The sequence below is a fragment of the Phacochoerus africanus genome, chromosome 5 (assembly GCF_016906955.1).
Source record: "Phacochoerus africanus isolate WHEZ1 chromosome 5, ROS_Pafr_v1, whole genome shotgun sequence".
NCBI lineage: Eukaryota > Metazoa > Chordata > Mammalia > Artiodactyla > Suidae > Phacochoerus > Phacochoerus africanus.
In genome coordinates, this window is record NC_062548.1 from 17,356,142 (window position 1) to 17,368,237 (window position 12,096).

Consider the following 12,096-nt stretch of genomic DNA (forward strand, 5'->3'; position numbering starts at 1 on the left):
ACATTTGTTAATGGCATAGATTTCTATACAATAAACAGGTGATTCTACAGGTGCATATATATACATATATTTCTTGTATCTACACAACTTTAAGCAAAAGATGAATGTTTAGCATCACCTCACTACAAAGTGCCTTATTTACTTTCCATTTATGTTTGTATTCTTTAGTAACATATTTCCTTTTTTTTTGCAAATATTTATTCCTATAAATATCTTAGCAAAGTCATAGAGAGAACTTTAAGAAAACAAAAGGAACATTGCTAAAATCATGTGCAGTACATTTTACTTATAGCACAGTCCTGTCATGGCTCAGTGGTTAATGAACTCGACTAGCATCCACGAGGATGTGGGTTCAATCCCTGGCCTCACTCAGTGGGTTAAGGATCCGGTGATGCTGTGAGCAGTGGTGTAGGTCGCAGACATATGGATCCCACATTTCTGTGGTTGTGGTGTAGGCTGGCAGCTGTAGCTCTGTAATGACCCCTGGCCTGGGAACCTCCATAAGCCTTGCTGCAGCCCTGAAAAGACAAAAGAGCAAACAAACGAAAAAAACCTTAAAGTAAATGCCACAATTCAACCTGAAAGATTTGTCTGAAAAAAAATTTTAGATGCTAACACAGAGTTCTAGAACCGCTAGTCGGATATTTTAATTTTTTAAATTACTTAATGAATTTTATTACATGTATAGGTGTACAACATTCATCACAACCAAATTTTACAGCATTTCCACCCCAAACCCTCAGTGCATCCCCCCACCCCCCAAGTCTGATATTTTAAAGCTTTGTTGAAATATAACTCACCATAAGATTCATCCTTTTAAAGTGTACAATTGGGAGTTCCCACTGTGGATCAGTGCGTTAAGAACCTGACGTAGTCTCTGTGAGGGTGTGGGTTCGATCCCTGGCCTTGCTCAGAAGGCTAAGGATCCTGCACTGCTGCAAGCTGAGGTGTAGGTCACAGATGCGACTCAGATTGGTGTTGCTGTGGCTGTGGCGTAGGGCCAGCAGAGGAAGTGCCAATTGGACCCTCGCCTGGGAACTTCCATATGCCACAAGTGCAGCCCTAAAAAAAAAATTTTATATGTATAATGAAATCATATAATATATAATCTGAGGCTGGCTTTTTTTTTCTCCCACTCAGTCTATATCCCTTGAGATCAACCCAAGCAGACATATCAGTAGTTCATTCCTTTTTATTATTGAGTAGTGTTCCACTGAATGGATATACCATCCTTTGATGAACCATACTTTCTGTGGAAGGATATACAGATCGTTTCCAGTTTGGAACAATCATCGATAAATGTTATGAGCATTTGTGTACATGTTTTTGCAGGAAGATACGTTTTCATGTCTCTGGGATAAAAGTCCAGCAATGCCATTGGTGGGCTGTATGTTTTATGTTTCGCTTTATAGGAAGCTGACTGTTTTCCAGAGTGGCTGTACCCTATTAGATTTCCATCGGGACCATAAGAGTGATTCACTTTCTCCACACACCTGTCAGCACTTCCCTTTGGATCGCACGGTTGCTGATGAGGAAATCCAGTGTCATTCAAGTCGTTGTGCCACTCTAGGTGATGTGTCCTTGCTAACACTTTTAAAATTTGTTTGCCTTTAATTTTGAGAAGTTTGTGGCATGTCTGCATGGATTTCTTCAGGTTGCCTTTTTTTTTTTTTTTTTTGTATTTTTAGGCACCCGTGGCATATGGAAGTTCCCAGGCTAGGAGTTGAATCTGAGCTACAGCTGCCAGCCTACACCACAGGCACAGCAATGCTGGATCCCCAACCCACTGAGCAAGGCCAGGGATCGAACCCACATCCTCATGAATCCTAGTGGGATTGTTTCTGCTGTGCCACAATGGGAACTCCTCTTTGGGTTATCTTGTTTGGGATTCACTCAGCTTCTTGAATCCCCAGGTTTATGCCTTTGGCCAAATTTGGTGAACTTTCAGACACTACTTATCTTAATATCTTTTTAGCTGTAGACTTTTTCTTCTCTCCTTCTGGAACTCCGGTGATAAGAATGTTAGATCTTTCATTATTGTCCCAGAGGCTCCTGAGACCATATTCATTTTTACATTTCAGTCTATTTTGTGTTGATCAAATTGGGTAATTTCTGTTGATCTATCCTCAATTCACAAATTCATTTCTCTGTCATCTCCATCCTAATACGGAGCCCATCAGTGAGGTTTTGTTTTGTTTTTAATTTCAGTAGTTTTGGGCTTTAACTTTCCACCTGTGGCACGTGGAATTTTCTCAGCCAGGGAGTGAATCTGGGCTGCAGCTGTGACCTATACCACTGCTGCAGCAATGCTAGATTTTTTAACCCACTGTTCTGGGCTGGGGGGTCTCATCCATGCCTCCACAGTGACCCAAGCTGCTGCAGTCAGATTCTTAACTCACTGTGCCACAGTGGGAGCACCAAAAACATTTTTAAGAAACAATTTTTTTCCACATACTTTGTAGTTTTTTTTTTTTGGGGGGGGGGAGTATTTTTTTAAATTTTTAAAAAATTATAGTTGATTTACAATACTCCATTGTTTTTAAATTCAAACTGTCCCAAATTTAGGACAGTGGGAATCCCTTCAAGCTGATTCCTGTTCCTATTGAGATATGCCCATTCGTCTTCAAGTAGTTTCTTATTTTCTTGCTTTTAGACCAAAAAGATATTTCACTCGTTTCTTTCCTTTCCCAGCCCTGGATTCAGCCTTCTCTCCCAGGAGCATGCTGAATCAGGGGTGGGTAAGAGGTTTGTCCTGCATCCCCCACTCCAACCTAATGGCCAAAACGCAGCTCCCAGCTAGCTAACAACGGGATGTACCTTCATGCCCAGGCCCAGGCTGGAGAGGCCACAAGGTGGGAGAAGGGAGACCAAGAATCGAGCCAGAGGAAGTGAGAGGCAGGATTGTGCATGAGCCGAGTTCCAAGTCTCCATCAGGCTCCATTATCCCCTCAAGGCTTCACGTGCAAACACACCTTCAAAGATAAAGTTAAGAACTCCAAGATGGCAAAGCCAGAGCGTTGAAGTCCAAGAGCAGGGACTTTCTGAGCACAAACGCTGTGTATGCCAGTCTTTTGGTTCTCACTTAACTCTGCAATTTTTTCCTAGATAGATGCCAAAAGCTCTTGTGACTTAGAGGTGATTTATATTTGTTTCTATTGCGAATAAATTTTCCCCACTATATTTGCTAATTGGCTAGTAATGAGAATAGAGAAAAGTCATTTTGTACAGTTCATTTTGATGGCCATTTTAGCATTTCCTATATCATCACTGAGTAAAATTTAATCAAGTTTTGTCAGTTCTCTTAGGTTTTCTACATAGAAGTCATGCACAACAGCTGTCACTTGAGCACTTAGCATTGCTAGGTACTGTTCTGTCATTTAATCCTCATAACCCTTGGAAGCAGGTACTATAATTACCCCCATTTCACAGATGAGGAAGGTGAAACATGAGAGACTTGCCCAAGGCCAGAGCTAACAAGTAAGTGGTAGGGTCTAAATTCCAGACGAAATCCAAATCCAGGCCTTCCAGCTTAAGCCCATGCCCTCAAGCACCAGGCTGTAATAATTCTCTATTGACGAGAGGAATCCCTTCTCCTTCGTTCTGTCTGAAGACAGTGCTCTGGGTAAAACTGTCAGGACAGGCTAATGGTAGTGGCAGCAAACATCCTTCTCTTGTTCTTAATTTTAACTTAATGTCTGTTTCGTTTTTAAGTGTAACAATGAAGTCTGTGGCTGAAAAGGGAAACCTCTGTAACATAAGAATATGAATAATATATATTTTCTTAAGATGAAGAGCCAAAAATCCAACCTATTTGGAAGAGGGATGGGTCATAAAACTTCACTGATAAGGACTTCTGTCCCAAAGGCTTATTCCAATCACACCTGCAGCACATAAAATATGAAGACTTTCTTGTTGAGAAGACAGAACCTCCGGCCATAAAATATGAAGACTTTCTTGTTGAGAAGACAGACCCTCCGGCCATATTATTGATGCTGACTTAAGAGAAGGATAAGGCAAGAGTCCAAAGATGCTGAATTCAACCAAATGAGACATTTACAAAAAAAACCAGTTCAACAATTTACGCAAGTATAAGTCATGAAGAAGACAGCTTTTTTTGGGGGAGGCTGATATGCATATTTTATTTAACAAACGTAATGTACAATGAGGAAAAGAATGGAATATTCCCGGGAGAATTAAGAGTGTGTATACCTGGAGTAGCACCTAGAAAGTACATGGAAAAGAAAAACGGGGAACACCTTCTACAGAGACCATCTGCGCCCACAATTCTACGAGCAGATTCTCCAGAAATGTCATGGTAACTCCTTACATTCCAAGTAGCCGGGCGATCAGCTGACTCAGTGGACTGTTTCAGAACATCTTCGGTGCTTTAGGACAAGAGACGTGTCACCTTGATGGATTTCACACATAAATTTATAAGGGACCCGGTAAGAAGTTTTATACTCACCCCACCATCACTCCAAAATGACTACAGCTTGCGGTGAACAAACAAAAATGTGTGGTACACTATTAGGAGGAACACCCTCGAAAAGCAAAGGAAGCTTTCTTGACTGCTTGTGTGAGGTGACCTTGTTCAAGAAGGGTGCCCTGGGAATTTCAATGTCACAGGCACACTGATAATCCGTAGAAACGGCGGCGGCGGCTGCGAGGAGGAGGAGGAGGAGGAGGATCATAGTGGTGTATTTAGGATGCGAAGGGTTCCATCAGGACGAGAAAAGGTTCCACATGGCCGGTGGCGGGAAAGCCTCACTGAAGCCTCTCGGTTCCCATTACCCTGTGCACTCACTGCGGTAGGCTGGTTACACTGCATGACCCACCAGGACGAAAGCTCCCTTGCTTACAAAACAGATCAGGAGTTCCTAACTGGGGGCAATTCTGTCCCCAGCCCACAATGCCTGCAGATGACTTTTTTGGCAACTGGGAGGTTGCTATTGGCATCTAGTGGGTGGAGGGCCAGGGACATTACTAAACACCCTACAATGCACAGGGCAGCGCCCGCCACGAAAACGTCCTCGGGCCCCAAAGGTCAACAGTACTGAGGCTGAGACACCCTGAAAGAGGTTGACATGAAGGGTGTCCGGTTGTTCATAAAGTCAGAGGTACCCCATGGAGGCGGAAAGGCATTGCCTGCACTTCAAAGCTCTAAGGGATCCCCCATCAGCTCCCACCAGCAGGGACCCGTCCATTGCTCATCCTCGGACCCAGACCCTGGGCCGGCTCCCTTACAAAGGGCTCAGTGAGGACCCGCTGAATCAAAGGAGGGGAGCAGTGCCAGAAGCAAGGTTCAGTCATTTCTAAAAGGTATCCTGAACCTCAATAGTGTCACGCTCTCTGACTACACAGGACGGGTCTCAAAGGTAGGGTTATCACACATTAGAGACAGATGCAGCATTTTAGGGGGAGCATGTCTAAACACTGCCAGATTCATTTTCTGGGGCAAACCAAGTAAAATGGTGTTAAAGGCAAACATTCAATATACTTCTTGTTTTTGGCTGCAGCGTGAAGCAACTTGATGTGGAATCTCAGTTCCCAGACCAGGGATTGAACCTGGGCTGCAGTGGTGAAAGCATCAAATCCTAACCACTAGACAACCAGGGAACTCCCTCTATATACTTCATTTTAAACTAAAAAAATTAACACATGAATTGCCATGCACAGCAGACACCATTCCTTTTTTTTTTTTTACATATTTACAATTTTACATATTTACTTATTAATATATCTTCTATCTTTACAATTATAAAATTATTTCAAACTGTAGAACAGTGGTACCATTGAATTTCCTTAAACATACATTTTTGTAGCATTCATTTGTTTTATCCTTCAAAAGGCAATTATTTAACCAAATCCAAAACACAGTGAATGCCACAGAGGAAGCACATAGGAAAATCATGGAGAAAAAATAGATTTATAGACAAAATTTTCACACAAGCCTTAAATGAATCTATTTCAGTAACCCAAATAAATAGTACTTTATTATTTCCTAAGCCTCCCCTGACAGGAAAAACAAAAACAAAATGAACAAAACAATCCCCATAAACTGTACCTTTAAAAATGCTCTGGTATTTATAAGCAATTAAGTTATACTCTAGATCCCAATTGGTGGACTGTGGCAATAAGGGCTGGCTACAATTTAGGCTCAAATAAATACTATCTACGTCAATTTTTTATCATCCTGCATAAACTTGAGGTTGCAGCGGTGGAGGAAGTTTATCATTTTCAACATTTTCAGAGTCAATAGCTGCTAACGACTGATTTGGGGGCTTAATTTCAAGTGGATATTTCTCAACAATGTCTTGAACCTCTTTTGCGATTCCATCTGTCCAATCTATTAGGTCTTTCTCAAGCTTCTTGGCTTCGTTCATAATCCTTTCCTGTCGTTCATTCAATTGAGACAGGAGATCCAAATTCTTATACATCTGCTTAACACCCAAGCAAGCATCAGGAGACCAGTTCTCTGATTCTTGCTTCCTGGGAGAAGTCTGGCCAGACATGTATCGATCGAAATCTTCCTGACTTAAATTCAAAGACTGAGCATCTAATTTCTCAATGAAAGCCACAGCACAGCACTATAAAAAAGAAGAGAGTGTTATTTATTAGAGTCATACGAGGAAAGCTGCAAATATTCAAGCAGATGGTTAAAAGAGAATTTCAGTCAGAATCAAGGAGTTCCCATCGTGGTGCAGCAGGTGAATAAGGATCACGGTGTTGTCTCTGCAGATGCTCAGATCGCTGCTGAGGCTTGGGTTCAATCCTCGGCCCGGAGCAGTGCCTTAATAAGGACCCTGGCATTCCCGCGGCTCTGGCTCGGATTCATCCCCTGGCCCGAGAACTTCCACAGGTCTCAGGTGCCTGATACCCGCCCTCCAAAAATATCAAAAGTAGACCAAACAGGAGTTCCTGCTGTGGTGCAGTGTTAATGACCTGGCTTGTCTCTGTGGAGTCGCTGGTTTGATCTCCAGCCTGGTGCAGTGGGTTAAGGATCCAGTGTTGCCACAGCTGTGGCTCCTATTCGATCCTGACCCCAGGAACTTCCAGATGCAGTGGGTGCAGCTGAAAAAGGGGGGGAAAAAAACAATCTCATGAACTTCCTTGGACTTGAGCTTCAAAGGTTACCACCTCCCGGCTACTCATGTTCCCTTTATACTCCCAACTGCAGTACAACACTTCTCCCTTAAAAAAACATTAAATCTAACTGCCCGCTTCATTGAGTCCGACCCTCCGATAGCATCCTCTCCTCGGGTTGTTCGAAGGTCCTAGGGTCTTACACAGAGTGAAGTGTTTGAAGAGGCACCTTCACTGGTTACCACACAGCTCCCTATGGGATTCCTTGAAGTCAGAGGCTCTCTGCCTCCCTGCCATGTTGCTGTGGCCGGGAGCTCCAGGGCCGAGGATCTGGGGGCCATGCCCCATGCAGCCCCTCACTTTTGAGGCCTGGCCACGTCCACAACACCTGCCCAGCGCACGGCCAGCCACTGAGCATGTCGCATGTCCTCAGGTACTGGTGTGGCACACAGACCTCTGGTCCTCAGAGAGAGTTTTTTTTTGGCTGCACCCACGGCATACGGAAGGTTCCTGGGCCAGGGATCAAATCTGAGCAGTAGCTGTGGCAACGCTGGATCTTTAACCGCTGGGTTACTAGGGAACTCCTTGAACAAATTAAATTTGAGGCACAATAAATTGCTGGAAGTGGAGCTCAGAATGAGGTCAAAACAGGTGACACAAACCTGCAGGTCATCACCATACAGGTGACCAGCAGAGCTATGACCAGAGGACAAGGTCTAGGGAGAGAGAAACAGAGGACAGAACCCCAGCGAGGAACTCATGCGCGAGGAAGCAGAAGACACGAGGCCTACAAGGAGCCAGCAAAGACAGGGTGGAAGCCAAGCACAGAAGCCAAGCACGAGAGATGCTCCAGGGGAAAGAGTCACACGCCTGTTACAGAAGGAGACTGTGAGTTTCCATGGGACTTGGCCACTGGTGGCTTTTTTACTTTTCATTGGAGCAGTGGGAGCAGAAGCCAGACTCTGAGGCAGGCAAGAAAAGGATGAAGACAGACGGTGCAAACACAGTTAAGGCCGCAGGTCAGGGCTGGGAAGTTGCCAAGCGTACATGATGGCAGCCCTCAGCGGCGGTGATGAAGGCCTCCCGCATGGGCCTGGTCCTGCTCCATCACTCCTACCACCAGCCATGCCCCTCGTCTCCACACTTCTTGGGGACTGTGGACTGTATGACACTCTCTGGGTAAAAAACTGAATCCGAAAGGCCCCTCACCAGCAGTTAAGTGCATGTTTCACTTATGTTAAGAAATAAGAGGAGTTCCCGTCGTGGCGCAGAGGAAACAAATCCAACTAGGAACCATGAGGTTGTGGGTTCGATCCCTGGCCTTGCTCAGTGGGTTAAGGATCCAGCATTGCCGTGAGCTGTGGTATAGGTCGTAGACGTGGCTAGGATCCCGAGGTGCTGTGGCTGCGGTGTAGGCAGGCGGCTACAGCTCCAATTGGAACCCTAGCTTGGGAACCTCCAGATGCTGCTGGAGAGGCCCTAGAAAAGGCAAAAAGACAAAAAAAAAAAAAAGAAAAGAAAAGAAATAGGAGTATTTCAGCCACTTAAACATTTTTTTCAAACTACGGTTTAGACAACCATGTGTCTGGAAGGATAAAATCACTGTCAACGATGAAGCAAAAGTCATCATGACAGAGAGTGTTCCCCAGTCCCTCCACCTGAAAACCACACTCCTCAGAGGCTGCGAGTGACATAAGGACCAGCTGAACATAATGGCAGAGGGTGACCAGTAAAGGAGCAGGGCCAGGGTTTCAGGGGCCTAGAGCTTATACACTTTGGGGAACCCACTTAAAGGGAAAGAAAAAATAATGACAAAATTAGGTACAAAATATACAATGGAATACTATGCTGCCATAAAAAGGGCAAAATAATGCCATCTGCAGCAACATGGATGCAGCTAGACTCTCATATTAAATGAGGTCAGAAAGAGAAAGACAAACACCATATGTTTAGATTCCACTTATATGTGGAATCTAAAATATGGCACAAATGAATCTATCTTCAAAACAGAAACAGACACACAGACATGGAGAGCAGACTTGCAGCTGCCACAGGGGAGAGGGAGGGAATGGGATGGACTGGGAGTTTGGGGTTAGTAGATGCAAACTATTCCATTTAGAGTGGATAAGTGATGAGGTCCTGCTGTGGAGCACAGGGAACCATATCCATTCACGTGGGGCAGAACATGACAGAAGATAGTATGAGAAAAAGAATGTATATATATATGTACGACCGGGTCACTCTGCTGTACAGCAGAAACTGATACAATACTGTAAATCAACTGTAATTTAAAAAGAAAGTGAATACACATTAAGGATATAAAAATAAATCACAAGAAATTTCCGGAGGGTTGGAGATTCAAGAGCCTATCTTTTTAGACAATTTACCAGAAATGCTTCCTCATGTCACCTGGCCTCCCCTCCTATCAATGCCCCCGTACAACTTCCAGCGCAGGAAGCAAAGCACAGAAGGGGTCTCAAAGCTCAAATTCACTGGCTTGATGAGCAATTATTCTCAAGCTGTAAGCAAAAGTCCAGCGGTCTGTAACAGGAAGTATTCAGCCTATAACTTAGATATAAATGCTTAACTCCTGTCGTGCCTAGAGTCAATCAGCACTGTAACAAAACAACAGCAGAAAATCATTCCACATCCTCTAAACTGATGCTTTCTTAAACTACTTCAGTATTCAGTTTTAAGAGGTAACTTGCAGCAATAAAACAAAAGATACATCTGAAGTCTTTCAATAAAGGAATCAGTCTAATTATTCACGGCTGAAACAACCAACTACTCCAGTGGCTCTTAGAGCCAGGACCCCGGGGGGGACGGCCAACAGCAGCCGAGGCTCCTCAACTCGGCCATGCTTCTTACAGGGGAGCCACAGGTGGTCAAGACCTGGGACGCGGGCTGTGTGCGTGGCCTAGTCACATGTGCTCTGTGACAGACACCAAGCGAGTGTCCTCAGCTAGGCTGACCCCTCAGGTCAGAAGCACTAATGTGTCACAGGCACGTGAGGGACCTGTCAGGTCCTTAAACTGAATACCTTCCTGGTTCTTCTCTGCGACCAAGAAATCAAATACCTACCAGGTTGGTGAAATAGTAGCCATCCTCTCCAGTCATCAACCGGCTTGGGTTGCAGAAGCGGGTGATATACTGGATATTGGACTGAAGGCGCGGGGGGTTGCCCTTCAAAACAATGTAGATGAGAGTGGGCAAGAAGTCGTCGGCTGAAGCGGGCTCGTTCTTGGTGACCTTGATGGCATTGAAGATGTGCTTGCTGCACTTGGTGATACAGGCCAGCTTATCCCGGGGCACACGCTTTGAATCCATTTCAATGATGTCTATAAAGGAGAAAAGACGCTGCTTCCAATGAGAAGATCACTGCAGAAAAGAGGCCTCAGGACAACAGTTCTTTACCTTAAGTTACAGAGGTCCCCTTGCCACCCCGTCTCCCCCAGTTAACCTAGCGTGTGAAACTCAGACGGCAAGAACAGCACACACCAGCTCACTCTCAGAGAACACGGGACCGTGAGGCAGCCCCACAGAGCGTGCCCTGCAGGCTTACTTCTTCCCGCCCCCAGATTACGCAGGTCAACTCTCATTATCAAGGGAACTAGGTGCAGAACAGCTCAGTGATTTGCCCGAGATTGTACAACAGCAAGTGCTGACTCGAAAGCCCATTCTTTTCATCCTGACGGTAAATGGCTGTGAGCTCCATGGAGAAATACGCAGTCTTTTTACTGTCTTTGTTCCTTTTACTACATTGTAACTCAGTTTAGAAGGCCCCACTGTGCACAGCGATTTTTAGAAACGTGGTTATTATACAAGGCATCTTCGTGTTGGCTATCAAAACGCCAGCTGCTGAGAGCCATCGCACGGCGGTCCACAGAGGCCCATCCTCCCGGTGTGTCCATGTCCCCCAGCTGCGACCATCTGGCACACCTTTCTAACACGCCCAACCTGCTGGCTAGCACGGGGGATGGGCAGGCGAGTACATCTCATCTCATGCACTATATTTTCCTTCTCTCAGAAAAAAATTCTTTCACTGCCCTTTGCCACCACCATGCCCAACCAGTGGGCTCTCAGGAATGCACATTCTTGGTCACGAAGACTAGGAGGTGACAAGGAAGAGTTAGGTGCAGACTCAGCACTGTCAGACCAACCCAGGAGGAGGCAGGCGTCTGCCTGCGGCTGCGCCTCTGCCTGCAGCTGTCTAGGTCACCAGGAAGGAAAGGAGCTGCAGCAGCTGCACCTGACAGCGATTTCTTGCCACCAGCAGTAAGAAAGGTTTCAGAGTGAGGCGGGACGGTGGTCCACGCCGATGTGTTTTTCCTGCTCTCAGCCGTGTGGCCAGCTACTGGGGGAAACCGTCGCAGGACCGCCCCGGCCATGGAAGACTAACGTGCGGGGGACGGGAACACTGCACAGCGGGGGACGGGAACACTGCACAGCGCAGAGGCCCTACTTTAATTTACTGATACCTTTATCCCCCCGCCCCCACCCCACGACATGCCTGTCTACTGTATGAATCGTATAACTTTTGTTTATCCTTTAGCTCCTTTAATCTTTTAATTATGGGTTGTAATTACTGTTACTACATCTCAGTCTAGTTATTTTTCTTTTTCTATTTAAATAGAACTTATGACCAAAAAGATCTAGGGAATATACACACAAACACATATAATATATATTTTTTAAACCATTTTCACCCTATTTCGCCTTCTACCTTTTATTGTTGGTTTTCATTCTCTATTTCCAACACTTAACCACTTTCTCATTAATCTTTATTCTTTAAGTTTTAAAGTGAATTAAAAGTGAATTACAGGCATACATCATTTTGCTGGGCTTCACAGATACTGCAGTTTTACAAACCGAAGGTCTGCGGCCACCTGGCATCCAGCATGTCTTTCAGCACCATTTTTCCAACAGCAATTGTTTACTTTGTATCTCTTTGTAACATTTTGGTAATTCCTGCAATGCTTCAAACCTTTTCATTATTTTTATAGTTATCATGAT

The 12,096-nt window shown here is 44.9% G+C and overlaps 1 protein-coding gene across 6 annotated transcripts in view; it reads right to left on the bottom strand.

Annotated features, from left to right (window-relative positions):
* Window positions 1–5,007: 5,007 nt before the first annotated feature.
* Window positions 5,008–12,096, bottom strand: part of RABGEF1 (RAB guanine nucleotide exchange factor 1) — a 66,236-nt gene continuing 59,147 nt past the window's right edge. For all 6 annotated transcript variants that reach the window (XM_047779935.1, XM_047779934.1, XM_047779932.1 and 3 more), the window contains 2 exons: window positions 10,165–10,421; window positions 5,008–6,587 (listed from right to left, as the gene is read on the bottom strand). In XM_047779935.1, the coding sequence (XP_047635891.1) occupies window positions 6,189–6,587; window positions 10,165–10,421 (656 nt within the window). In that variant the 3' untranslated portion in view covers window positions 5,008–6,188. The remainder of the gene's footprint in view (window positions 6,588–10,164; window positions 10,422–12,096) is intronic.